This window comes from Amphibalanus amphitrite, unplaced genomic scaffold (assembly GCF_019059575.1).
Source record: "Amphibalanus amphitrite isolate SeventyFive unplaced genomic scaffold, NRLGWU_Aamphi_draft 001368F_arrow, whole genome shotgun sequence".
In the NCBI taxonomy this organism is placed as follows: Eukaryota; Metazoa; Arthropoda; class Thecostraca; order Balanomorpha; family Balanidae; genus Amphibalanus; species Amphibalanus amphitrite.
The window spans coordinates 155,358-182,744 of NW_024882861.1; the positions used below are offsets into that span (position 1 = coordinate 155,358).

The window sequence follows — 27,387 nt, forward strand, 5'->3', positions numbered from 1 at the left end:
TAGACATCGTACAGGTGGGGGCGGCCAATTTACACCACCGGCCAAATTACCCCACTCTCCCCTAACCGACAAAGTGAGATTTTGTAGCTGTTGCGCGTAGTTATTCAGCTGTCTTCAAACCAGGGGCGGATCCAGAAAATCTCCAAGGGAGGGGCCATTAGAAACCAGGAGGCCCCCATAATCCCACCTGTTGGAGGCCCCATCTTCCCACTTGTTGGCCCCCCCCCCCCAAAAAAAACTGCGTCTATTGAGCTTATCTAGCTGTTCAGGCAACATCTCAACATGAATAGCCACTTTATTTTCAGTAGGCCCCCTTTTCAGCTTTTTAACTTTTTATTTTATTTTTGAAAAAAATCGGCCAAGGGGGGGGCATGGCCCCCATGGCCCCCCCCTTGTATCCGCGCCTGCTTCAAACTGGTTTCTGGTGGGCGTTTAAGTGCATGAACTACATGAGTGAGCATTGGCTGTGATGCCCCTTTATACTGCTGGGCAATAGGTAATTGTTGTTTAACATTTCAGCCGTACGGCTCAGCGTTCAGTGCCGGCGGTCTGATGGTGTGTTATTTTCCATTTCAGCCGTACGGCTCAGCGTTCAGTGCCGGCGGTCTGATGGTGGGCCAGGTCATCAAGTCGGTGGACGGACGGAGGTTAGTCGGTAAGTCTGACGGGTTCCCGCAGGTCTGGCCAGTCTGATCGAAAAAAGTGTCACATAATTACACACATTTAGGCGTTCATTATTGAATACCTGGCCTATTGTCTTGTCCCAAGTGATGGGCTTTACAACATTCCTCGATATTTGCACACGTTCCTGACTCAATTCAGCCAATGCACTGATCTCAGAGTTCAGACATGTTTTCCTTTCAGGAGTGAACCACCAGCGAGCGGCCCAGCTGATTGCAGAAGCATACGCCAACAAGAACAAACCCGACATCGAGTTTGTTGTTCGCGAGCTGAAGCGAAGTGCCTTCAACGTGCGTCACTGCGCGCCGGACCTGACGCCCGACTAGTCCCGACCCCTGGACGGTGCGGACTGATCGACGGTGGAGCCACCTGGGACCGATGGGGACCACTCAGTCAACAACACACTACACAGGCCCACAGAGGGAACTGAAACAGGCGTCTAAGATCGCTGTACGACAAACTCGAGCTGCATTCAGCCCAGGCCACTGTGAGGATTTACATTTTGTCACAAGCTTGTGGTCAGTTTGAGTTTTGGACAGAAAAAATGTCAAAGTGCTATTTTGCTACTACGTTATGTAACCCTTCAGTTTATATAACGTTACTGCGGTCAGATTATCCCATTGGATCATTGCGGCGCAGTTAAAAGATCGTGGAAAGCAATAACTATTTATTATCCAGCACCCTGTGCCAATCATTCCTAGGAGTTTGTAAATATGATGGATAATATTTCATATGCTGAGCGCTATTGCAGCGACCACCGAAGGACTGCAATTTCGGCCGTCGACAAAATTGAAATTTACGGCACACATGACGGAACAAAGCTCCGAATAACTTTACACTTCAGCTTTCACAGACACACTAACGTATCCATCCATCCCTCACTCTCACTTGAACATCAAACGCCCTCTCAACGCCCCGCTTTGCCTCGTCCCGTCGCCCGTCTCCGCGCTGCAGCATGCATTCCAGTCAATCAGGGAAGCTCTGAGCCTGGCTCCTGAAGCTTGCGATGCCTGTCGGACGTGAAGCTTGGCCAGCTCGACTGTGTCGCTATTTCCGCCCCGGGTACCGCCTCTGTGTTCTGCTGCCGGGTCCGTCTGCCGCCGGCGACTGCTATGCATATCAGGTGTGCTGGTGGGGAGTCTGTCCGGCCGCGTACCGCGTCGCGCCGCGCCCGGTTGTCAGTGTCGTGCCGTGACCGGTGTCTGTCGTGTCTGTGGTCAGCCTTTGAGGAGCGCTCGTGCCGTCGGGTCGAGTGCTGGCCGTTTGTACTGTTGTGTCGCCGTCGTTGTCCGCCACCGAGCGCCCCTGTGATTATTGTGGCTTCTAGAGTGCTTCTTTGTCGCTGCACGACCGAAGCAATAACGTGCTGACTGGCTAACGAGCGTGAACATGAGTGTGTGATGCTGCAACGTGCACGTCCCTTTGTTGAAAGGGACATCCCCACCACTACTCATTTCGAAATTGACAAGAATACGATGTAACCAATTTCACTTTCTCCAAAATCGTTTTCAAGATGCCATCTTTACTTGTACATGCGCAATCCCGCTCCAATGTGTTTATTTCGTACGGAACATGCAAGGTAAATTGAAAATGAAACAGAAATTCAGTTCTTTGTGAAACATCTATCTCCTGAAATGAAATACTATTATAACTCAATTGCCTTTCAAATTTGGTGAAACAAGTGGGAATGTCCCTGAAACGCATAGCACCCAGCAAATGTCAGTGACTCGCACACAAACTTTGCACCGATGGAGAGACAGGGTCCACGCGAGCCATGTAGTGCGCGCTGCCGTGCTGCCGATGGGGGGGGGGACTGCACGCCAGCGTCCGGAACGGCATGATCTCAAAGGGGTGAATAAGGGTTAGGGGGTGAACAGAGCGTGGGTCGGGCAGCGTTTGCCACTGGCGCCTTGTGAACAGCGCCGCATCTGTGTCGTGCGTGTGTGTAAACTGTGAACCGTGCGGCCACTTTGTGCTGCGTGCCACAGCGCTCCGGGGCCCTCGCTGTGCGCGGGGGAGGGAATGGGTGCCCTCATACTGAGCCATGTCAATACAACCATGCACTTTACGCCAGTCTTTCAGTCTGCTCGTCGGATGAGGGTAATGTTGAAATCACATGGCTGTGCCAAAGCCACATGCGTTTAACGCTACTACTGTACTCAAGCGCGCACCCAAAAGTAGCCAGCATTGCTCCACATATTTCCTTGACAGACTCTCAAATGAAAGCTAGAGTAGCCGCAAAACTAACAATGCTTAGTTCGAACTAACTTCAATGAAAAGCACCATCACTGGTACTTCTCTCAACTCTTGCAGACGGATATGGGAATTACAGATGAGCTACAGATCACAATGGTCTGCAGATGACCAGCATTTGGCAACACATCCGCGGAGACGGTTTTCAGTTTTATTGCGGATTTGAGAGACACATGCGGCTGAAAGTAAAAATATTGTGAGAGCGGCGCCTTAAAACACCTGGCAGAAAACATCGGATGGTCAAATATTCCCTGACCAAAAGCAACCTAACCGATACCGACATGTCATCGGCGATGCAAACCTGCAGTTAGGTTCGATTTTGTTGGTAAGGCTGACCTTTCAAGGTCAAATTTCAGTTCACTCGACGCGTCTCGACGACGCAAAAACGATGGTGGTCTAACTCTCCTTTTTTCGTTTGTAGAGAAAATCACGTAACATATGAGGGCCACCAAAACTGACGTAGTTTAAAACACAATAATTTTGCATCATGAATTCAAATTTCAGCCGCAGGTCTCCAGGTCAAATAAAGTGAACATGTTTCCAAAAAAATATGCGATTATTTGCATATTTGTACAACAGTAAATTCCCTAGAAGCTCGAAACTCAAACAAACGTGAATTGCATGGCATGACTTTGATCCAAGAACAACTTGTCAGGCCGACCTTTCGAGGTCAAATTTTTGTTCACTCGACGCGTCTCGACGACGCAAAAACGATGGTGGTCCAGCATGCCATACATGATTGAGTCTTAGGTTATTGTTGCAGAAAGGTGTTTCCACAAAAATCATGCCTAAATATTTAACGGTTTCTGTCATCTAGGGACAAGCCATTGACCTGAGGACAAAGCTGAGGATATGTTAGCGAAAAAGCTGAACAGAGCTACCTAATGAGTTTTATAGCGTCAGTTCCGGAGTTATGCGCCTGTTTGGGAAAATTGTCAAGTTGGGAGCATTTTACCTTTGGTGGCCTCCAGTGACCCAAGCCTTGACCAGAGCGAAAATGATCCTATACTTTTGACGTTACTTATTGAGGGCTATCAGGTACTTTTTAAGTGTATTTCTGCCTTTCTTTACATAATTCTAAACCCGGCACCGCCTGGGCTATTTCCGTACCCACGACAGCCTGGTGGTGGGGGGGGGGGGGGGGGTCGGATTCGACCCCCCCCTGTTATCTCGAGAACCAATGATCGTATCGAGCCCCGCCAGGCGGCGTTCGAAAGGTCTCTACGGGACCTTCCCAAAGCACTCTTAAGATTTTAAGATTGAGGTCAACTTTCGGGTCAAGATCAGGTCAAAGGTCAAATTCTGGGGTTTTGACTGATTAGGCTTACGGACAGCGGAATCGATAGCTGCTGCTCGAAACTCACCAAAAATGACCTCAAAGACCTAGTGAAGGTACCATGTGCGTATAGGGGTCATACTAAGTACCGGTCAAGGTCAGGTCAGGCCACGAAAGGTCACGATTTTCCCTTTCTGCTACATGGGCGAGCGACACGTGTTTTATGGCTTATTTTTCACGCCGAATCCGATGGTAATGGTTATATGTGACTCCAAGTCACTGAACTGGTGATAAGTGTGCATTGAAAGCATAAAAAAATCGTTTACACCATACATAACTAAACGAGGGCTAAGAAAAAAGTCAATATTTCAACTTTTTATTTTTGAAATAAAAATGCACTTTTTTAGACGAGCTTTGTCCCAGTATACTAGTGGTGCCATTTGTTTTTACATGCGATGTTCAGAAGTGCCTCTAATTCACGAAAATGTGTATGACCTCACCATGCCCTATGCATGTTGGAGCTATTTTTTACAATTTGGAGGTCAAAAATCAAGAAAGAAAGTTTAAATTTGGGATGGACGATATGGACGATATCCATGGACGATAGCGGCTAAACAAAGAGAAGCTAGTCTCGGTAACATATTTATCTGGCTGGGGGCAATGATACCTATTGGGAGGCCGGGGCAAAAGCCACAGCAGCTCCAACCTCACCGGGTAGCGGGAGTCCTGCGTGTTCTGAGTGAATGGGGTAAGGTCACGATGGCGGATCCAACAATCAGACTTTTCTGTGACGAAAATCAGCAGTGGGAGAACACGCCAGCCTTCAAAGCTGACAAACTACACTCCGGGAAGTAGCAGAGGAGGCAGGGATAGATTTTATCCCGTACCTTGGACGAGCCCCTTGACAACCACCAAGAGAGTTAACGGTAGTAAACGCCACATGGTGGTGTCGAGCACCGCGCCCGTTTCTTCCGCGATAGACAGGGAGTCCATTTGAACAGGGAGGGGTATATGAGGGTCTGTGAGCGTTTGAGCCGCGTGTTCCGGTGAGCGATGTGTACTGCAGAATGCAGATCTCTGTTTGTCTGTTTGACAGATCCCGCGTCGGACTGAGCGCCACGGCGGACTGCCTGAACGCCACGGCGGACTGCACTCTTTCGGACGCCTCGGCATGAGAACGGAGTCACAGTGGAAGCGTGATCGTGCTTCTGGGTGTGAAAGCAGTTGTGTACATATGTAGTGGACGTATGTTTTTGTAGGGGGGAGGACATCTAATGTTCTAATAGAGCTCTATAACATATATTCCGTTTTTTGGAAATTCTCAAAATTTTGGATTTTATAAGCTGTTTTCAAAAAAGTATAGTTTTGAATTTTTAGGGGTGAAAAACGCATTTTATGGAAAATCCGAGATAGCCATTTCAAAGAACTCGTTGAGCTGCGTCTATCCATGTCCTAAATTTGCAATTTGCTTTAAATCTTGATTTTTGGCGATTTTTTAAAAACATTTACCACTTTTTGACTGAAAACGCCATGTAATTACATCACTAAAATCGATATACTCGTATCTAAAAAAAAAAAATGAAAAAATCTTAAAAATTACACATGAGACGTCAAATTGATAGGGGAGAAGGTATGCCAAATTTCAAGTTGATAGCGTAAGCGGTTCATGAAAAATGCAAGAAAAGGGGGGGTTCGATCCGATCCCCCCCCCCCAGGCGGTCGCGGGTTAAATGACTGGGTGGGAACAAAAAGGCTCCCACCATGCAAGGTTGGCTCAGACCTACACTCGGGGTGCACTAAGCCTCGATAGCTGCATGCCACGCATGAAATGCCTCTGTCATCTGGCTATTGAGGGAGATTCGGCGTCGGCAAAATATACTTTTATCAATTTAGTTCCGCACTGTTGTTGCTGTTCGCCGACGAAGTGTCCCGCGCGCGCGCGCCGCCCAGTCCCACGCCGGCCGGGCGGCCTTGGCCCTGGCTTTTGATTGGCTGAGCGATTCGTGTGACCAGGCGAGCCCGGTCGGCTGGGGTCGCGCTATCACGCGACCAGGGGACCCACGGGACCGGCTTCGAGGGCGCCCAGAGTCGCAGGTTGGCGGAAAAACCGGCTAGCACCAGGTTTTAACCGTGTATTTATCTATTTAGTTCTGCACGCGTTCAACGCATTCAGCAATGAATCTTCTCCATGAATGACATTACTCTCTCTGTCGCCTTTTTTCAGCTCCACTTCAGCTGACAAGCAGCCTTCAGAAATCGTCATATGATGCTAGCGGTAGACAACAATGTGTTGTCCTGCGTCGGGAAATGAATCATCCAAAGTACAGCCCTCAGCAGACTGCGTGGTAGGTATTCTTTTTTTCGGCAAAACTGGTAATAACTCAAACGCTATGTTATCAGTCGGTCGAAACTCACTGCAAATAGATGCGCCATACTCCACTCCTTTTATTGGGTCTACCACTAAACAAAGTATACGCCTTGTGTGGCAACAAAATGCAAAAGTTTGTTTTGGGGGCAAATATACACTTTTCGGTTTTGTTGCCAAACTGGATGGAAAATGAATACGATGATAACGCCAATCTAGGGTGCGGAGTCTCGCGGGTCTTGCTGTTACGATTTCTGAGTGACCGATAGCATAGTATTCACGTTATTCTCGGTTTTGTCCAAAAAAGAATACCTACCACGCAGTTTGCAGAGGGCTGTACGTGTGTGTTGTCATCTCTGACCCATGTGAAGCAAAAGCGAGCAGCGTCGGAGGGAAGGTTCACCGGGTGGCACAATGACCCTGACATTGAAAGCAGCTACACGTACACAGGTTGGCGTCTGAGAGCGCTATAGACTGAGGCGACAGTGCTGGGAAATGACTCAATGTTGGAACGTCTTTCGAAGACTACTCACTATCAAACCGTAAAATTATTTAAGTACCTCCCCGCGCCCAGGGGGTTACGGTTCTATGCTGCCACATCCCAGCCAGCCTTCCAAAGTGGGGCCCATGTGTGGGCACCAAACTGGAACCCATCTGGGCTACCCACCACGGACCCAGATGGGCGTGTCTCCAACTGGGTCCCATCGGGGCACCCCAGACGGGGCCATGTTGGACCCAGCTGGGACCCGTATTGAGCCCCATATGGGCTTTCCCAGTTGGAACCCACATAGGCAGCCCCCGTGGGGCCCATATTCCTATGTTCCCATATCCCAGCTGGGATATATACCTACCTAATGGGTCCCACACGGGCTTTCCCAGTGGACGCATGCAAATAAGCCAACATGGCTTTTAATTGGGATTTGGGACCCAGCTTACGTCGTACACTATTTCCGCGTGAATTCCAAAAAAAATGTGGTTTCACGTGGGAGAAAGGCGTACCTTTTGCCTCTCACTAGATCCCCAGAGATTCGAACTCAAGACTTATGGAACATAATGTGGGGACTGGGGACCCTAACCACACCACGCTATACCACTGCAGGTATGCGGCCGACGCCCGCAAGAGAACGGAAACGTAGACCTTTTATGCGTACCTATTGTGAAAAAGGAGAAGAGTTTGTAACGATAGTGTAGAGGCTCCAGGCCCGAGTCAGCGCTGTATTGCGTCTAGTCATCAACTACCGGCTGTCATCAACTGATGTCACTTTGACGTCATTTCCGGCCGATCTATGTATGGTAGCTACAAAGTTCATATTTTGACAGGTGTCAAATTGATGCAGCCAAAGGTACTAAAAGTTTAGCGTCGATACGTGTAACGGTTTAGAAGTTATTGCAGAAAAGCGAGAGGGGTGTAAGGTGGGCAAACAAAATATTTCCTCTGGGGTATATTCTTGCGGCGGCTGGTTGCTTGACGGTGACAACTCGGTAACGCAACGAACAGTGCACTGACGCGCTCGGCAGCCTCGACGGTAGCATTCTGAGATGGGCGGATCAAAACAAAACGAAATCGGCTCGGTGAAAAATGTAAGCGTTACGTCACAACCTAATTGTGAAGGATTCAGGAAAAGGGCGGGCAAATAAAGGAAAGTTTTACTGGGGTAGGAAAGGTAGGTTACATTAGTATACGCACGGGTGAAGGTAAAAAAAGGAACAAGACTACGAATTCATAACATTCTCCCCACTCGAAGTTCTATGAACTTCGAAAACCGGTTACAATTGCACGCGGTAAAACAGGCACTTCAAACACAACAAAACACAACACTTCACTGCGAGCGGCGCGCTAACAGTCACCATCGCAGGCCTACTCGCCGGCGGCCTCCAGCGCGTAGAGTTTGTTGACAGGGCGCCGCGTGGTCCTGCCGCGCAGCACTATCACCGCGGCGCGAGCCTGCCCGTCCGGCCCACGCAGCAGCTCGGCGACGCGGGCCAGCGGCCACCCACCGCGCGGCCCCTCGTCTCGCACCAGGACGACGTCGCCGACGCCGGGGACACGACTCGGCCGGCCGCGCGGAGAGGTGCTCCAGCACCGCAGGGCACTCAGGTACTCAGATATCCATCGCCGGTTGAGGTGGTCGCACACTCGCCTCCGATGTCTCCAGGCCCTGGTGATTGGAGACTCGTTCAGAGATGGACAGAGAACCCCATTGATAGCAGTAACACCGAACAAGAAGTGGGCGGGTGTGAGAACATTCTCTCCGTCATCCTGAGTGAGAGGTCGCAAATTGATCGCAAAAGCCAGCTCATATAGAGTAACCGACAGCTCCTCGAAGCTGAGATGGCACAGGTGCAGTGTTATTCTCAGAGCCTTCTTGGTAACTCCTACAAGTCGTTCCCAATATCCCCCCCACCACGGGGCCGATTCGGGGATAAACTTCCACGTCACAGAGTGGGGAAGGTGACCGGTCAGCGCGTGAAAGGTGCGAGCGTTATCGCTGTAGACCAGAATGGGGGTGCCTCGCAGTGCAAAGAAGCGCCTTAATGCAATGATGAGGTCAGACGACGCTTGAGAGCGGACGAGTTCTAGGTGTACTGCTCGTGAGGTGGCACAGGTGATTAACAAAATCCATACCTTCTTCTGGTGCCCGTCCACATACAGTGGCCCCATGAAGTCAACTCCCACTTTGGAGAACGGTCGTGCAGGCTGGGTCCTGAACGTCGGCAGCGCACCCTCCGGCGATCGGTACGGCAGGCCGCGGTATCTCCGGCATCGGGTGCAGGTGTCGACGACACGGCGAACAGCTCGCCGCCTCACCATGTACTCTGCGGCAGCTACAGCGAGCGTCACGCGGGTGCCCTGGTGGAAACACCTCCGATGAGCGTCATCAATCACCAGGGTGGTTACGTGCGCGAACTCTGGTAAAATGATAACAGGGGCTTCGTTTGTGCGCGGCACCGACTCTAGGATTCCGTCCAGGCTCAGCTGGGGGCGAAGCTTTGCGAGGCACGATCTTACCGGGAGAGGTTGGCAAGCGCGGAGAGCCTCGAGCTCCAATCCGAAGTGCCTCTCTTGCGCTTCCCCGATCAGCAGCCGCAGTGCGCGCCTCCTCTCTTCGGTGGTCAGCTGCGAAGAATCCTCTCTCTCTCCGCTCGGGGTCTGCGGGCATTGTCAACGAACCTCAATACCCAGGCGTAGCGGTTCACCGCCTGCTTCAACGACGAACATTCAGTCACATCGAACAGGGATACGGTCGGCGGCCGCTCTGAGTCCCGACTCACAGTGCAGGCCTCCACACGTCTCGACTCACCAGTCTTGGTCGGCTTCAGCTCCTGAATCGCGTCAGCGCTGGGCTCAGCTGGAACAGGCAACACATCAACAGTGTCCACGCCATCAACGATAAACTTCGGTCCGTGCCACCACATGGCACTCTTCGCCAGTGACTCGAGAGACATACCTCTTGTGCCGAGGTCCGCCGGGTTCTCCTCACCCCTGACGTGCCGCCACTGGTCCGCGCGCGAGAGCTGGAGGATGGCCGAGACGCGATTCTCCACGAAGAGCTTCCGTGGCCTCCCACAGGAGATCCAATAGATGACGTCCATAGAGTCTGTCCAAAAGTACACTGTAGGAGACGACATGTTCAACGACTTCCTAACGAAATCCATCAAACGCGCCCCAATCAAGGCCCCCATCAGCTCCAGGCGGGGGATGGTCAGCTGGGTGGAGAGGGGGGCGAGTCGGCTCCGGGCGATCAGGAGCTTCGCCTCCCCACCCTGCACAGCATACACAGCGGCACAGAAGGCGACGGCTGAGGCATCACAGAACACGTGATACGTCGCTTCCTCCGATAAGGTAATGGTACAGCGACCTATGGTAATGGTAAATTATCCATAGGTCGCTGGTTCAAATCCGGCCCGGAGGACTATGTAAGGTGGGCAAACAAAATATTTCCTCTGGGGTATATTCTTGCGGCGGCTGGTTGCTTGACGGTGACAACTCGGTAACGCAACGAACAGTGCACTGACGCGCTCGGCAGCCTCGACGGTAGCATTCTGAGATGGGCGGATCAAAACAAAACGAAATCGGCTCGGTGAAAAATGTAAGCGTTACGTCACAACCTAATTGTGAAGGATTCAGGAAAAGGGCGGGCAAATAAAGGAAAGTTTTACTGGGGTAGGAAAGGTAGGTTACATTAGTATACGCACGGGTGAAGGTAAAAAAAGGAACAAGGGGGGGGGGGCTATGAATAGCCCCCCCCCGTGGGGTGCGGGTTAATGTTATATTCACTCGTAGTGGGCATCGATGACCTGTGCATTCCGGGCGACCGAAAATTCCATATCACCAAAAGCATATGACGAAGAAAAACGTGTTTAGAGTCATTCTATTCATAGAATGCAATATTTGAACTTGGCTTATGGAATTATGGTACCTAAGTATCACCAGATACAAGTTTCAGTTATTTCCTGTCTTTTTCCAATGAGTCACATCTGGGCACGCCAAAAATGTCTAACCCATGTATAAATGTAAAGGCGGCGGGACGGACACAGCCGCTTAAAATACGTATTACACGTGTAACGCAAAACATGCCAGCCGCTGTCACCAGCCGTTTAAAAGATTACCAGGTTCACGGCAACAGAGAAAATAAGGATGAGCTGTCTAAACGCGCTTGGCTGATCACACACATGGGTGACTACTGATATAATAATGAGCTGCTAAGGTTTACACTTTACATACAAACGATATACCTAGTATAAAATAACTTCTAACCCGCGCACCGACGGGGGTCTGCGCCAACTTCGCACCGACGGGGGGGGGGGGGCGGATGACCGCCCCCCCCTGAGATCTCGAGAACGAAGCAAGATAGCGACAAGCGGTAAACGGCATCAGATACGCACGGTCAAGATCTACAATTTTTACAAAGGTCATTTTCAGGTCAGGTCAAAGATGACGTCACAGGGGTCGAAAAAGTCAAAATGGCGGCGCTGGATATGGAGTTTTTCTCGAATAACTTTCGAATTAGTCAAGATAGGAACAAACTAAGGGCAGCATCGTGATCCTCTCGTCAATCCGCATCGAATGATATATATATATATATATATATATATATATATATATATATATATTATATATATTTACGGGTCATATGCTAACTTGGGCAGTATGCAAACTGCCCGGCAGTATGCATACTACCCAACAGCCCGGGCAGTATGCATACCGCCCGGGTAGTATGCATACTACCCGACCCCTTGGGCAGTATGCATACCGCCCGGGCAGTATGCATACCTCCCGGGTTATGCATACCACCCACCTTTCTTCTCACGGGCAAGATGTTTACTCGGGCAGTATGTTGACTACACTTCGTGAGGCTTGTTAATGCAATAACTCGTGTATATATGTGAATGACAAATGTTTTAACCTTCCGGGTGGTGGGGGGAGGCATTTTTTTTTTTTTTCTTTGTTTTTTTCCTTAGTTTTTTTTCGATATATCTCCAGAATTCCGCTGCGCCGATTGCCACCAAACTTTCAGTACCCTCCCGGGATCGTAGCTATTACACATTGTGACCAAAAATTTTCCAAAGGCTATGATAGGTTGGCCGCTAATGACGTCGGAGTGACGTCATTTCTGCCATTTTCGACCCAAAAAGGTTTCGCGGGAAGAGCTGTCAGGCCTACAGCTTTATAGATACAGAAAATGTTTAAGAATAGGTGTCGAAAAAAGGTGTCGAATTAGAGGGCTACAAAACTGCTATTTCGGATTTTTTAAAATTTTAGATTTTGACGCCCCCCCCAAACAAAAAATGTAATTTTTTAATATAATAGGCAAAAATCCAAAAAGCTTCTTTTTTAATTTCGAAAAAAAAAACGGAAAATATGTGATAGTCCCTACCGCCTTCTATCCACATATTAAATTTGAGATTGATTCCTCTTTTTTGGCGAAGTTATAGCGAAAAAAGAACTGAAAGTGATGACGTCAAATTTTGTCGTCGTCGTTTCATTTTACTCAGTTCACGCTTCACAATGACAATGACTTGTTGGCCACTGGTTATTCAACAATGGATTTGGGAAAAAGTAATTTCAACACTTTATTCCAATCCTCATTCCATCCTACGATCGATCAATCACGTTTGAAGACAAAAAGTCTTCTCGGTCGATCTATTGTTATCTAGAGAGCCATTTATATTCTTAATGTGGACATGGATTACACAACTTTAAGTCGGAAAGCGGGCAGTATGCAAACTGCCCAAGCTTTTGGGCGGTATTGATACTGCCCAAGGGGTCGGGTAGTATGCATACTACCCGGGCGGTATGCATACTGCCCGGGCTGTTGGGTAGTATGCATACTGCCCAAGTTAGCATATGACCCGTAACATATATATATATTATATATATATTATTATATATATATATATATATATATATATATATATATATCTATATATATATATATATATATATATAGATATAATAATATATATATATATATATATAATATATAATATTGACCTCGAAAGGTCAAGGTCAAAGGTTGACCTCAGGTCACGTGACCTCGAGGTCATCATGTATATCATTCGATGCGTCTTGACGAGCTGAACACAATGAGACCATCCACGCGTCTGTATCTTGTTCCTGTACGGAGTTATTGGCCAAAAACCTTTGGTGACCTTTGATGACGTCACATGACCTCACAGCTGCCCAACAGCAAAACAGACCAAGGTAGTGAAGGTTGATCGTATATGAAGTCATGTATGGTATATGGGGCCATTCCGACCCGTTTTAGTGGTAAAAACAGGGAGTTGATTTTTCCCCCATTGACTTATAATGGGGAGGTCGCGAAATTGACCTGACCTTAGGTCACCGATATCAAAATTCCGAGATATACAAATTGTAGCTACTAATGACCTAATAACATCCTGCGACTTCCAAAGGCCTCCGACATCTACTGTAGCTCTGGCACGGTGACAAAGTTGCAAAAAAGTGACTTGAGGTTGGGTCATTCAAAGTGACCTGGTGACCTGACCTTGAAAGGTAAGAGGTTCAAACTTGCACACCATGTGTAAAATTGATGAGGGAATAGTCATACCAAATTTCGCGGCGCCGGTTTTCCCGCTATTCGCGAAAAACCTCAGGGGGGGGGGGCGGATATCCGCCCCCCCCGTCGGTGCGCGGGTTAATAACGCGTAAAGCGAATATAAAGCGGAGGCTGTAAGCAAGCAGAATCAATTTGACACGCGCGATGCACACACTCGAAAGTCTAAGATCAATAAGGACTTTTCTCCCTCATAGAATCATCCAGGTATGGATTTTTCTAAATAGATATTAATTCGTTTAAAAAATGGATTTTTTTGTTTACTGATATCATTTTCAAAATATATATTACTTTGCAGCCATAGAATAGCAATAAATAAGAAGGATCTTACTTTTAAGCCAAATGCCTACACAACAGGTGGCCAGTATGAAACTATATAGGTAAAATTAGATTGAGCATAACATCGCCAATAATGGACAGATTTCAATTATTTTTGGCTGGAATACTTTCAGTTAGTTTATATTAGCAGCTCAGATTTCAACTTCCTGCCAGTAACTAGTGGAAAACATTTTTTAAAAATAGATTTAGTCCGAACCTTTTGATGGGAAGGAATCACAAGGACAGAGCCACCGCTAAGCGAAGCTTGTTGCGATGACCCTGCCCTCTACTCTCCGATCGCGCAATTCCGATTCTATGGCAGAATTTAGAGTCCAAAGTTTAACGTGCGCACAAAGCCGCGCACGGCCGGTCCCCTCGCTGACTTCGCCTGGCTACGGCCTGCCACCAACCGCAACCATACCTGTCAGGAGGCCCATAAATGTCGAGCGCCCGTCGCGCTTCGAACCCGGACTGTCACAACCGGGAACACGTGCTCTCACCACGCGGAGTCCAACGCTCTATACATTGCACCGGTAAGTCAGCAAGCGGTCCGGGACCTGTTCCCGCATTTCTTCTTTTTAATAACCCAAATTACAAAAATGTTACCACTAGGCATGCGCCACTTAACGCCGTACGGCGTCACCAGATCACATGTGATCATCAAGAAGTTCTGAGGACTAGCAGATGTTTTTCATGGTGGGAACGGCAAAATCACCAAGAAATGACCATTCAACTCCAAAAAATCAACGCTGCTACCGAAAAGCTGGGGTTCTCTTGCTGTGCGATCTTTAAAACATATGTACAGTTAATACGTCAAAAAGCAGGGATCAAGTACAGAAAAAGGATAAAGGCGACGGAGGCACAAGTACGTGCACAGAAAACCCGCCTGCGCCGTCTGGCACAGGGTCCAATGAAGGGCAGCAAAAGCATAGAGGCTATCGATTATGGATGATGAATCTTTCTTCACCTACAGTGGCAGCCAACTGCCTTCCAATGCCGACTCCTACACCTTAGCTGGTGGAGACACTCTTCCACGTGTGGGTCTCACCTCGTCTTTCGACCTCGGAGGAAGTACCCACCCAAGATGCCCGTTTGGCTTGCCACGCGTCCGAGAGGGATCACGCGTCTATGTAGTTACTTGCCAAGCACAGGCAATGTTACGGGTGAACTGTGCTATAAAAAGTGCTTGAATGACGTGTCGCTACCATTCAATGAGTCCCAGAACCCAGAGCATAGTGTTCTGTTTTAGCCCGACCTTGCAACCGCCATAGCACGCGTGTTAGACCACAGAACTTCCTGACGAGGCTTGGGTGCCCGTAATAGTACGTGACATGAACCCGCCACGTACTTACCCCTCAGATTTGGCCCATTGAGGACCTGTCGGAGATCATCAAACAGAAAGTGTATAAAGGAAAGTGGCAGGTCAACTGAGACGCACAGTTAACCCGGCCGGGCCCGGGGGGTAATCCCAACCACCGCAGCCCGGGGGGGGGCGTTTTTCGCCCCCCCCCCCTGTCTAACTCCGTAAATAAGGGAGCTACGGAAACAAAAGCGATACCAAACGAAAGGTCCTTACGAGACGATTCTAATGCACCTAAAATTTTTGACCTCAGGTCAATTTTCAAGGTCAGAGGTCAAGGTCAAAGGCAAAAACCGCCACATGTGTAGTGATCTCAAAGTAAGCCTTCTAGAGGACGGCAGGCTGCATCAAACCGGCAAAATTGGCTGTCAAACGAAAGAAGAGAATCTGAGGATTCTGAAAATGTGCTCAAAGTGAAAGGTCAAGGTCAAGGTCACGCTCAAAATTGACCTCAAACTTGGCACTTTTTCGCATATCTTGCGTGCTAACTTCCAAGATGTTTTGAAATGTTTTGAGGCTTATCAGTTCCCTATTTGTGGTTCATCTTACGATACAAGGCTGCTCAAAGTTCAAGGTCACAGAAGAGTATCCCTGCTAGAGGCTATTTCACTGATTCAAGTTAGTAATAATAGATAAGACAATTTTGCAATCCGGAAGCTCTAAATGAAGGCTTAGAGGAAAATAGATGCCAGATTCGTGATCAGCGGGTACAAATCCATCATAAACGACCTTTCATGTGTCAAGGTCAACCAGAGGTCATTCGAGGTCACATGAGGTCAACATAAAATTTGCCTTTTCCGAACAAATATATATCATTCGACGCGGCTTGACAAGGCGAATGCGATGGTACCACTGCCGTAGCTCTAGGACCATTTTTGTCGAAGTTATTTGCGAAAAACTAAAACCACATTTCGGGGTCGTTGACCTGACCTCTGACCTCAGGTCACCAAAACTATTTTTCTATTTTTCTCTAGGTCAAACGCTATACAACCGTGCCCGTAATTTGTCTTTATCTCTAAAACTCTATTTTTAGCAGCTATTTGAAGTTTGCGTCTCTGACGCCGAAGTTTGCCGTGCAGGGGTCTAGAAAAATTGACCTTGTGACGTCATCAAGGGGGCTAGGTCCAAATTTTTTACTTCAGAAGATGTCAAATTGATGGGAGAAAAGGTACTGAAAGTTTCGTCTTCCTATCCCTAAGCGTTCGGGAGCCATCGCAAATATTCGCCAGGGGGGGGGGCGAAAAACGCCCCCCCCCGGGCCCGCGAGGGTTAAGTGGAGATTTGAGTTGAGTTGAGTTGAGCATTAGTGAGCTGTAGTAGACTAGGTCTATTCAATGCTCACATCGAGCCGGACTAGGAAATGAGCCATAAGGTCAGTTGTGGCGCGAGGATGCAGGTTTGGCAGCCCTGTGTTGGTCTAGTCTTCGTTTGAACATGTTTGTAGAAGTAGCCTCCACCACATCTCTAGGCAATCCGTTCCAGTCATTAACTACTCTGTTTGAAAAGAACTTCAGCCTGTATAGATGACTTGATCTGCCTTTTTTCAGCTTCAGATGATGCCCTCTCGTGCGGTCTTCATGGTCGACTTCAAAGAACTGATCGCTGTCCACCTTAACCTTCCCTGTCAGGAGCTTGTATGTTTCAATGAGGTCGCCTCGACGCAGTCTGTCTTCTACGCTAAGAAGTCCAAGACTGCGGAGGCGCTCTGGGTAGGGTGTGCTCCTTAAAGGTTTTACAAGCTTTGTCGCCCTCCTTTGAACTTGTTCCAGCAGCTTGATGTCCTTTGCAGTGTACGGGCCAACAGCCTGCATACCATATTCAAGATGTGGGCGGACGTAGGTGGTGAACAGAGGTTTGAAGTTGTCGAGATCCAGTCTATCAAATGCTTGCTTTAGCATACGTAGGGCCGACATACCCTTAGAAGCAGCTTTCTGGCAGTGGACTGATGGCTTCAAGTTGTTTGTGATGTAAACTCCTAGGTCCTTCTCCAGGGCACTGACTTGTAGTTTTTTACTGGTTGTGCCATCTGACATGAAGTAGTCTACACTTGGATTGTTCGAGCCACAGTGCATCACTTTACATTTTGCCTCATTGAATCTCAAAAGCCAGTCCTGAGACCATTTCTGCAGAAGTGATATGTCTTGTTGGAGAATCTCAGCGTCCTGGTTTGCTTGAATAGGCCTGTATATCTTGGCGTCGTCCGCAAACATTTTCATGTTGCTGCGCACAAGATCTGGCAGCTCATTGACAAACATGATGAACAGGACTGGTCCCAACACTGACCCTTGGGGGACCCCACTGATGACTGAACACCATTCAGAGTGATCTGTCCCCACCACCACTCGTTGTCTTCTGTTTGTCAAAAATGCACTAATCCAAGACAATACATTTCCCTTGATACCATATCCGTAGAGTTTCTTCATCAGTCGCTTGTGGGGTACACTGTCAAATGCTTTTTGATAGTCCAGGTACAGTATATCCACACCTCGTCCTTCATCAATAGCTTTCGTCCAGTGTTCGAGGGCCTCCAGCAGGTTGGTCTGACAAGACCTCTTAGATACAAAACCATGTTGTTGTTGGCTCAGGAGGTTGTTTCTCTCGAGATGAGCTGTCACACTCCTTTTAATCAACCTTTCCATCACTTTTCCAACTTGGCTGGTCAAGCTTACAGGTCTGTAGTTCCCTGGTTTATTTCTGTTACCTTTCTTATGGATTGGGACAATATTAGCATCCTTCCAATCTTGTGGTAATTGGCCTTCTTGAAGTGACTTTGTGAATAACTTGTAAAGAGGTCGAGTTAGCTGCTCTGCACACCTCTTCAACACAATGCTGGGGATACCATCAGGACCAGGTGCTTTTTGTTCACATAAGTTGACAAGTTCGTTTCTGATTGATTCAGTAGTCATCTCAATGTCTGTGATGGCTGCCTCAGGTTGCACGCGCTCCTCGAAGTCTGGTAGAGGAGTATCACCCTCTTTCACAAAAACAGATTTGAAGAAATCTTGCAGGGCTTCAGCCGTTTCTTGATCATTTGAGGTCAAGCATGTACCATTTTCAACTGCATGTATAGCTGGTTTGACCTTCTGCTGGCTCCTGATGTACTTGTATAATTGTTTTGGATTTTGCTTGCCTGTTCTGATCAATGCTGCTTCATAGTTGTGTCTGTGTTTCCTGATTTTACCAGTAGTGATATTACGCTGCCTGGTGTATTCTTTATAATCTTCACTTGACTTGGATATAGCATATTTTTTCCAGGCATCATGTTTGAGCTTCACCGCCTTGGTTAGATCCCTGTTCCACCAGGGCGCAGCCTTCTTGCTTGACTTTTTACTGTGCTTTGGAACTAGGGTTTCAAAACATTTGTTAATCCTTTCTTTGATGCAATGCCACATATCTTCTACTGTCATATCATTTAGCATATTCCAATCAACAATTTCTAGTGTTTCCCTGATCCCTGGGAAATTGGCTCTTGCAAAGTTCAGGCTTGCCTTACTTTTAATTGCCATTCTATCAGGTTTTTCTCCCAAGAAAAGGGTCCACGATAGGACAGCATGATCACTTTTCCCTAGTGGGTCCCCTATGTTGACCTCCTCAATCATCCCTTGCTCATCTGTAAATACCAAGTCAAGTCTGGATGGATCCTGTCCATCTCTGAAACGAGTAGGGTGACGCACATGCTGATAGAGGTAAAGATCTTGTATAGTGTCAAGAAACTTTGCTTCCTCTGAATCTTCACTTCCCTCAACTGTCTGACTTTCCCAATGTATCTGTCTGAAATTAAAGTCTCCCATGATCAATACGTTCCTGGCATTTACATTTGGCACTCTCTTCAGTAGGTTGTTCAATATTGTGTTGTCTTCTGGCGTATTACTTGGTGTCCTGTAACAAACTCCTACTAGTAGGCAGGCATGTTTGCCGATTCTGATTTTGCACCAAACACAGTCATCAATAGCGTCTTCGTTTAAATCATTGCATTCTTCAATCTTCCAGCAGTCCTTTACTAATATAACCACACCTCCTCCCAACCGACCTGCCTTCCTGTCCTTTCGCACCTGCTGGTATCCATTGATTTCAAAGTCATGCTTTTGCCAAACTTCAGTGATACCCATCACATCTGGTTTTTCCTTGTCTAACCTGCCTCTTAATTCACTAAGCTTATTGCTCAAACAGTTTGCATTTGTATACAAGCAACTCATTTGACAAGTTGAACCTACTTGCCTAGTGTCTGGGGACGACCTTCCCCCGAAAGATCCTGTAGTTCTCCCTTCCTTTTCTGGTCAATTCCTCCCTCAGCCTTTTTTGTTCTTCCCGTTCTTCTGGTGATAGATCATGTGTCAGGTACACATTGCTAAACCCAACATCCTTCAAGTCCCATCTTCTCTTCATCAGTGAATCGACATCCTCTTTGTTTTTAAGGCTGACAAGAAGAAGTCGAGGCTTGGGTTCTTCCTCCCCATCTTCCTGCGTCCTTTTCTTTCCGAGTCTGAAGATCTTGTTTACCTTGACTTCTTCCCTTTCCCCGAGCAGTGCACTCACGATGTTGTCAAAGCTGTCTAAATCATACTTCTTCCGGCTCTCCGGATCACTTGCCCTGCTTTCAGGTATGTTGTGAATGATGATGTTGGATTCTCTTTGAGCTTTATCATCCTTTTTTTCCATAAGTCTCCTTAACTCATTTGTGCTCTTTGCCATTTCTGTCTGTAGTTTTGGTAGAGTTTGCACTACTTCTGTGCTTTCTTTGATTGACTTCTTCATTTCAGCTTCCTGGGCTTGTATTTTCTCTGTGATGGTTTTCTCGAGCCTGGCCAGCTGTCCCTGGACCCGAACTCCTTCATCACCTGCAGGCTGCTTTTTTTCAAGAGCAGATATACATGACAAAATGTTTTGCTCTGCTTTTTCAATCCTACTCTCAAGCTGTTTTCCCATTTTTGGCATTCCCACGAAATTGGGCTTGCAGCCCGAGCAAACCCAGATAAAATCGTATTTGTATTTGTTCAAAGCCCTGAATGCCTCGATCGTCAGCCCCTGGCATTTGGGGTGAAACCACTCTTCACACATATCACAGCTAACTGAGTCATCTTGGTCTGAAATAGATAAGCCACATGCTTTCTTACCTCCTTTGCATGTGTATGCTGTCTTTACCTTTTTCATCGAACCCGGCGTTTCACCTTCTTCTCCCCCACGCTCCTTTGGATCTCTTGTATCTCCAGCGTTGTGTTTTCTTGGTCCATTCCTGGCGCAGCGCCAGCGGGCGCCGCTTTTGTCTTGTTTTCACACCACTTGACATCTAAATCAAAAGTAAGTCCTTCTTACTTTTTAGGTTGCTTTATTTTTTAATTGTCTTCTTTCCACTAATTGCTTAGTTAATTTTCCTCTGAGTTGTATCTTTCAAGTTCTCAAGCTTTCAAACCACTACCTCTAGGGCTGCAAGAGGGCATGGGGCAATTGTGGCGCAGGTCCTATCAGGTCAAGGACAGGTGAGGAATGAATGAGATCCAGCAAGTCATCCGTCACATCGACCCGGAGGTGCCGCGAAAGATAATAGCGGGCTGCCAGCACGCAAGTGCTGGCGGCCAATCGACGTGTGCTATCGCAAGTCCACTATGCCGAGCGTGATCACAGCAAAATAAAGGCACGGTAACGCGATTTCGTTGTTTTCGCTTGGCAAGTTTTAGCACAACTGTTCAAATTTTGTCCAGTTTCATACTGACTACCCGTTAGTTACATATACACTAATGGTGGGTTGAAACTACGTGTATTTCTGTTTTCGGTCCTGGACCAAATGTCGTCATATGCGTCAAATACTAGGCGGACTAGAAACAGGTATGGTGGATAATGTGCTGCTTCTACCAAAACTAGTCCATCGATATAAATTTGGCCTAAAAAAGTGAACATAAATAAATTGACCTCAGTTTACGCTCAAGCGAGGGTGAAAAGGTTATGTTGCATACAACTGAAGCCCCGTCGTTAAAAAGCACACCGTTTGGATGTGTTGATATGCGTACGCCCGAAGCAAGTAAGATAAGTTCGTCGACCGATCCCAGTTTGTTGGGACGCGATTCCGGCTGCGGCCTCCCGCTCATCTGCCGTCCTGAGCAGAAGGCTCCGGTGAGCTCTACCAGAGCCGAGACCTTGACAGGCCCCGGCCAACGCCGCCGCAAAAAGTGAAAGTCGCAGCATGTCTCTGATGTTCGGCTGGTCCCTGGCTGACCCTGGCTGCCGGACGTCGCCTGCGGGCTCCGGCAGTGACCTGACCGCTGCCGGCGACCCCGCCAGATCGTCGAACCGGCCCCTGCCCCCCGCCCGACGGGATCGGCGGCGACCGCCGCTGAGTGCCGCGCTGCAGCCGGCCGCAGCGCGCTTGCGCGAACCCTATTTAAGCCGGCCGCGAGCTAACTCGGCTAGTCTTGCAGCAAACATGCAGCTGGCTGCGGCTCTGGTGGTCTCCTGGCCGTCTCGGGTGAGTCGATCGGATGGGAGGGCGCCCCTGATCGATGGGGAACGCGCGCCCTGACCTGACCTCCAATAGCTGCCAATAAAATCAAAATAAACCAGAGATCTATAAATAATGTCAAATCAATTGTGATACCATTGGTGCTTTGTGGATAGAAAAAAATAAAAATATGATTTGACTTGGAATAGTAAAAATCTTACATCTATTCACATTGTGGCCCATGTCAATTATTACATCCGTAACTATGTAGCACTTGCGCAAGGAGCATGATAAATTCATATAGTTTTTTTGTAACCGAATCTCTTGAAATCAGCAATGAAGATAAGAAGTAAGCGTGTATATTGTGTTTCTGATTATTCGTTACATTATGCGATAAGTGATGAATTTTCGGTCCCGGAGCTTCGTCTGGTCTAATATTGCATGTTTTTAGTACAAATTTGTTTTTGTGCCTCAATAAAAAAAGTCAAAAAGGCACCGCAGATAGGTATAGAAGACGACGAGAGAAATCACTGCAGTATGCGCAACAACCTATTCATACGGAGGCTGTTGCGTTTAAATAGCAGCGGTAACTAAATAAGCCTTCTGTTGCAGCCAACGGCCTCCGTGTGAAACGGCAAGACGCCGAGGCCACCGAAGATGAGGCGGTCCAGGCCATCTGCCTGGCAAGGGGCCCGGCGAATGGTTCCGCCTGAACGCCGGTAGCGCCTCGTGCAATGTGGTCGTGCAGTGCACCTCTGCGGTAAGTGATCTCCTTGCCATAATGAGTGTATCGTAGTGAATATGCCGAAGCTTGTTTAATGAACGCTTGAAATGCCGACCGGTGTCAGAAACATGCATTTCTTCTAGATCACCGATTTCTGATTTATAAATAAGATTGTTTACCGAAGAGCTGACACAAGTGTAAAATTATTATTTAATACAAAATAATAGTTACTGGATCACGAAAAAAACTTTCAAATTGATCATCCTTGCGTATTCCTTCACATAGAAAGGTTACTATGAGGACGTTTGAATTTGTCGCTTGGTAGAAATTTATGTGTTCAAGAATTATAGTGCACGGCAAAAAAGTATTGAATATCTCAAGCAACTGCCATTCACGATATAATAATAAGAGCAATTGCCAACTAAAGCGTAACACCGGCATTATTAAAACTAAAAAAGTCAGTTATTTTCCGGAGAACGAAAATTCGACAAAATAGGAAATAGGTAGCCAAATTAAGCCCGGGTTGGTGAAGGGAAAAAGAAAAACGTCTACCAACAATCGTATAGATATGTGAAGCAAAATCAGCTAATCGTTAAAATCATCTGCCTAATATTCCCAAGCATTCCAATTTTGTCCGTCACCGAAAGCTCGGTTTCATTGTTGTTGCCGAACGGCAGTGAGTAGCAACATTTCTTTATTAGGAATAGCCTCTCAGCTGTTGCAACCTCCTCGAGACCCGAGCATGCACAGTAAGGTGCGCCGGTGCAACGTTGCTCAATTGACATTAGATAACTCAAGGTCATCCACGGCCAATGGAAAGTGACCTGTCTCGGCTTGGCCACAGAGAAAATGCTGTGCGGTATGGAGTCTTACGTTGCAAAAAAAAATCACCCTTGATGTCGGCGCAAGCTTACGCGGTCATGACAAGTCGCCATGCTTAGCTGCACCCAGAACTTCAGGAACAGGAAAGCCCGAATTCCGTGGATAGCGGTATCGTTTGCAAATTTAAGATGTATGTGTTTTAAACTCAGTGTTTGCGAACGACAGCTCTAACAAAAAGTTGAATGATTCAGCAGACCTTGATGGATGCAGAAAACACCAAGTCATATCAAACAGCGGTAAAATGATGAAGGTTTTCGGTACCTAGCTACTCAGCTACAGCTTTGTTCCGGCTAACTAGTGAGTTGAAGAGTTCAACCATAAATCAGAGGAGGGCTTTAAATTTGCCCTTCTCTCATCTCTGTCCGTAAAGCCAAAATAAACACGTCTAAAATGACAAAAGTCCCGTCAGCAAACAATTCCTGTCATCCGACTGACCCATCTCTCTCCATTTACAGGGTCTCCAGCAGATCAAGTGCCCGCACGGGTTGGCGTTCGACCTGAACAAGCAGGCGTGCGACTGGAAGGACACCGTGAGCGACTGCGACCAGACGCAGCGGCCCAAGCTGGTGCTGCCGCGCATCAACACCGACGAGCCACTGTGCGCCACCCAGGACGAGCTCGCCTGCGGAGACAGCACCTGCATCGCACGCAGCCTCTTCTGCGACGGCAAGCCCGACTGCGCCGACTCGTCGGACGAGAACATCTGCGGTACGTATTGCAGCAGCTCTGAGCCAAAGAAAGTGCGTCCTAGTTATCATGTATGCCCTAACGCAATTCGAAACTTTCACATACTATTTGGTGCATAAAATTGAAACCTGAGCGTGGCTTCATAGGCTAACATTCTGCTCTCTTGACCCAGACTTGATGTACCGTTCGTCCGCAGATGCCGAGAGCGATCCGAACGGGCGCCGCCGTGCGACCGGCCCAGTGCCAGCTGCCCTCATGCTTCTGCCCGAGACCGGCAACCAGATCCCGGGCGGCCTGGCACCTGAACAGGTGCCTCAGATGATCATGATCACCTTCAACGGGCCATCAACAACAACAACATTGACCTGTTCGACGACCTCTTCAGTCCGTCGCGCCTCAACCCGAACGGCTGCCGATGAAGGGAACATTCTTCGTCTCTCACAAGTACACCAACTACACGGCCGTGCAGGATCTGCACAACCGCGGCCACGAGATCGGCGTGTTCTCCATCACGCAGAACGACACGGCCAACTACTGGACCAACGCCAGCACGGAGGAGTGGGCGCGTGAGATGGCTGGACAGCGCTACATCATCGAGCAGTTCGCCGGCATCGCGGACAACTCCGTGGTCGGCATGCGCACTCCGTACCTGCGCGTCGGAGGCAACAACCAGTTCTCCATGATGGACGACCAGACGTTCCTGTACGACTCGACCATCACTGCGCCGGGGGGACCTGCCGATCTGGCCGTACACGCTGCTCAACAAGATGCCGCACCCGTGCCACGGGAATGCGCAGAAGTGCCCCACGCGTGCCTTCCCCGTCTGGGAAATGGTCATGAACGAAATTAGATCGTCGCGAAGATCCTCGCATTGACGACAACCTCCTGGGTGCGCTCAGGTCGATTCCTGCTCCAACATCCTGAACGGTGAGCAGTTCTACAACTTCCTCAACCACAACTTCGATGCCACTATCTGACCAACCGCGCCCCGCTCAGTCTCAATCCACTCAGCCTGGCTGAAGAAGGGCGACTTCCTCGACTATCTCCTCAGGTGGATCGAGGATATCCAGATCAGTGTCACCGACGTCTACTTTGGACCATGACCAGGTCATCGAGTGGATGCAGGAGCCGCTGGATGTCCAGCAGACCAGACGTTCGCCAGCTGGCTGACCAAGTGCGACGAGTCCACCGGCTTCGAGGCACCAAGCCCGGCGGCTCCAACTGCGCGCTGCACACGGACGGCGTCGCTGGCATTTCAACATGCAGACCTGCAAGAGGTGCCCACCGAACTTCCCTGGCTGAATGACCCGAGTGGCAAAGGCTACTTCTAGATAGTCTTTTTGTCTCATTTCGACGGCGCAGCATAACCCGCTCGGTCCGTAAAATGTCATTGTTTCAAGTTTCTAGCAAACCACGCAGCGCGCAAAGCGTACCTAAGTGTCTCCATGCCCGATGTGGTATCATAACCAAACTCAATTCGCATTCACACACATTCAGTTAAAAGATCGCCTAAAACAGGTGGTGCGACTATCTATACGCCAATGGAACATTCTTGAGTTCAGGCTGGCGCCTAGGGTGTCCAATATGACAGGGACCATAATGCATGATGGGAAGACGCAACCAAATCAGTGCTGCGATTATTGCCACATCTGTTGATTCATGTTGCCGAGTACAAATGCACGATACGAGGTCGTGTTTTGCATTTTGGCAGCGGTATGGTGCGACATAACATTGCTGTGATTGGAATGGTGACTGTGCTGATGCTACAATCACGCCATGTGTAGTTGGAGTGATCGACTGTAGGACGAACATACAGGGCAGGCCGTACTGCCGTCTTTCACTGAAACCGCCGTTTAAGACGGACAATAATGGTAAAAGCTCAATGGCACGCAACCGTATCTACGATAAAGCACCAAAGCGACGAACCTCAAAGAAACGAGACACATTTTCCATAGTTTGGAAAGGACAAAGCCAACGTAGCTTTTCGTCTATCGCCATAAACCACGACCAGCACTGCACAGGGTTCTCCCTCACACGACCAGCTCACCTTCAGCTCAGAGTGAGGCAATGGGGAGGGGCTGGAGCCAGCCGAATGTTGGAGCACCCACACCGCACGGTTCCAAAGGCAGTTTAGAGAGTAGGTGTCCTTACGGCGACTGAACGTCATAGCCATTGTATTGGACCGGATAATCAGACTTGCCCCAGCCGTCTGGCTATTTACATTTCTAGTTTCATCAGCCAGTCATCTACACAAAATGCGGTTGTTTTGGACAATGACATTAGTCGTGAGTGGCCCCTAGTTAGCAATAGGCGAATAAAATCATCTGATCGGATGAACGACAATGTATTCCCCAAAAATACTAATTAGGAGTCCCTTTCACCACTGCACCAGCAAGGTGGACGGGACGACCAGTATGAACAACCATAACAATAAACAGTCTTTTCTTGTCGGGTTGCTCTGCTGATAGGACGAGTCGTCGGGTGCTTTCACTGGCCATGGTCACGGGGACGTGGCCGTGGATAAAAACGTTATGTCGCAGATAGAGCCTTCTGCGGCTGGAATAACCGGCCTGCGTCCCGCCCACTAACGGTATCGGCAGCTCAGCGAGATCTGTTGGAGATGCGCGGTCACAAGGTACCTGGTACATCCATTAAAATAGCTAGAAGTTGTAAATGTGGCGTTAGAGGCAAAGCTGAAGTGCACATCAAAATAAGCCAAATAAGTCACATCAAATAAGGTATATAGGGCCTTGAAATAAGCGATCGATATCAGAGTTATCATAGTTATAGCTAGAGGTAGTTACAATGAGTCATATGCTATGCATGCTATCATCACTGACTATTTTGAACATTTCCAGAATCATCTCAACTCAGTAGCGGCGGAACACCAATTAAGGGGGGGGGGGGCTGCCAACTTTTGGCCCCATTCTTTCCATGCAACGCCCATAGGGCTAATGTTAAAACGCCAAAATCAAACGGGGGAACGGTGCCCCGGTGCCCTCCCGTTCCGCCGCCTATCCCAACTTAACATAGTATAACTTTACTTATACTTTTCGGGACATGTCGATAAAATTAGTCCGACCAGAGAAGGAGCTCTAAGTTATCTGGCTCTCGCTAGAAGTTCTCCGGGAAGCTCAAAAGTCCCAAAGCACCAGGGTTTGTCTCTGAAGTCCTCACACTCAACAAACAGAACCACTGATCCTTGAGGCCGGATGGCAGCCTAAGAGGATCATGGCATTTTAGGAAAGTGGAACAAAGCGCCCTTGTGCTCTTCTTGAACAGATAAATCTGACCAGGCATCCATGGTAGTACCATTTGTGTCAGTGTAC

The 27,387-nt window shown here is 48.2% G+C and overlaps 2 protein-coding genes and 1 pseudogene across 2 annotated transcripts in view; 2 read left to right on the forward strand and 1 right to left on the reverse strand.

The window, feature by feature from the left end:
- LOC122372516 overlaps window positions 1-2,749 on the forward strand; it is a 52,951-nt gene extending 50,202 nt beyond the window's left edge. The window contains exons 13-14 of the mRNA XM_043349750.1: window positions 577-655; window positions 865-2,749. Coding sequence (XP_043205685.1) covers window positions 577-655; window positions 865-1,007 — 222 coding nt within the window. The 3' untranslated portion in view covers window positions 1,008-2,749. The remainder of the gene's footprint in view (window positions 1-576; window positions 656-864) is intronic.
- A 5,239-nt stretch (window positions 2,750-7,988) lies between these two features.
- Window positions 7,989-10,124, reverse strand: LOC122372515. The gene is made up of 2 exons (XM_043349749.1): window positions 9,586-10,124; window positions 7,989-9,426 (listed from the first exon to the last, which is right to left on the reverse strand). The coding sequence occupies exon 2, from the start codon at window positions 9,385-9,387 to the stop codon at window positions 8,434-8,436; it is 954 nt and encodes a 317-aa protein (XP_043205684.1). The 5' UTR covers window positions 9,388-9,426; window positions 9,586-10,124; the 3' UTR covers window positions 7,989-8,433.
- Window positions 10,125-22,101: 11,977 nt separating this feature from the next.
- LOC122372524 lies at window positions 22,102-25,161 on the forward strand (annotated as a pseudogene).
- The last annotated feature ends 2,226 nt before the right edge of the window (window positions 25,162-27,387 follow it).

What these genes read in the sequence shown, in the direction of transcription:
- LOC122372515 (XM_043349749.1), bottom strand. Translation starts at nt 9,387, where the DNA reads ATGGTGAGGCGGCGAGCTGTTCGCCGTGTCGTCGACACCTGCACCCGA.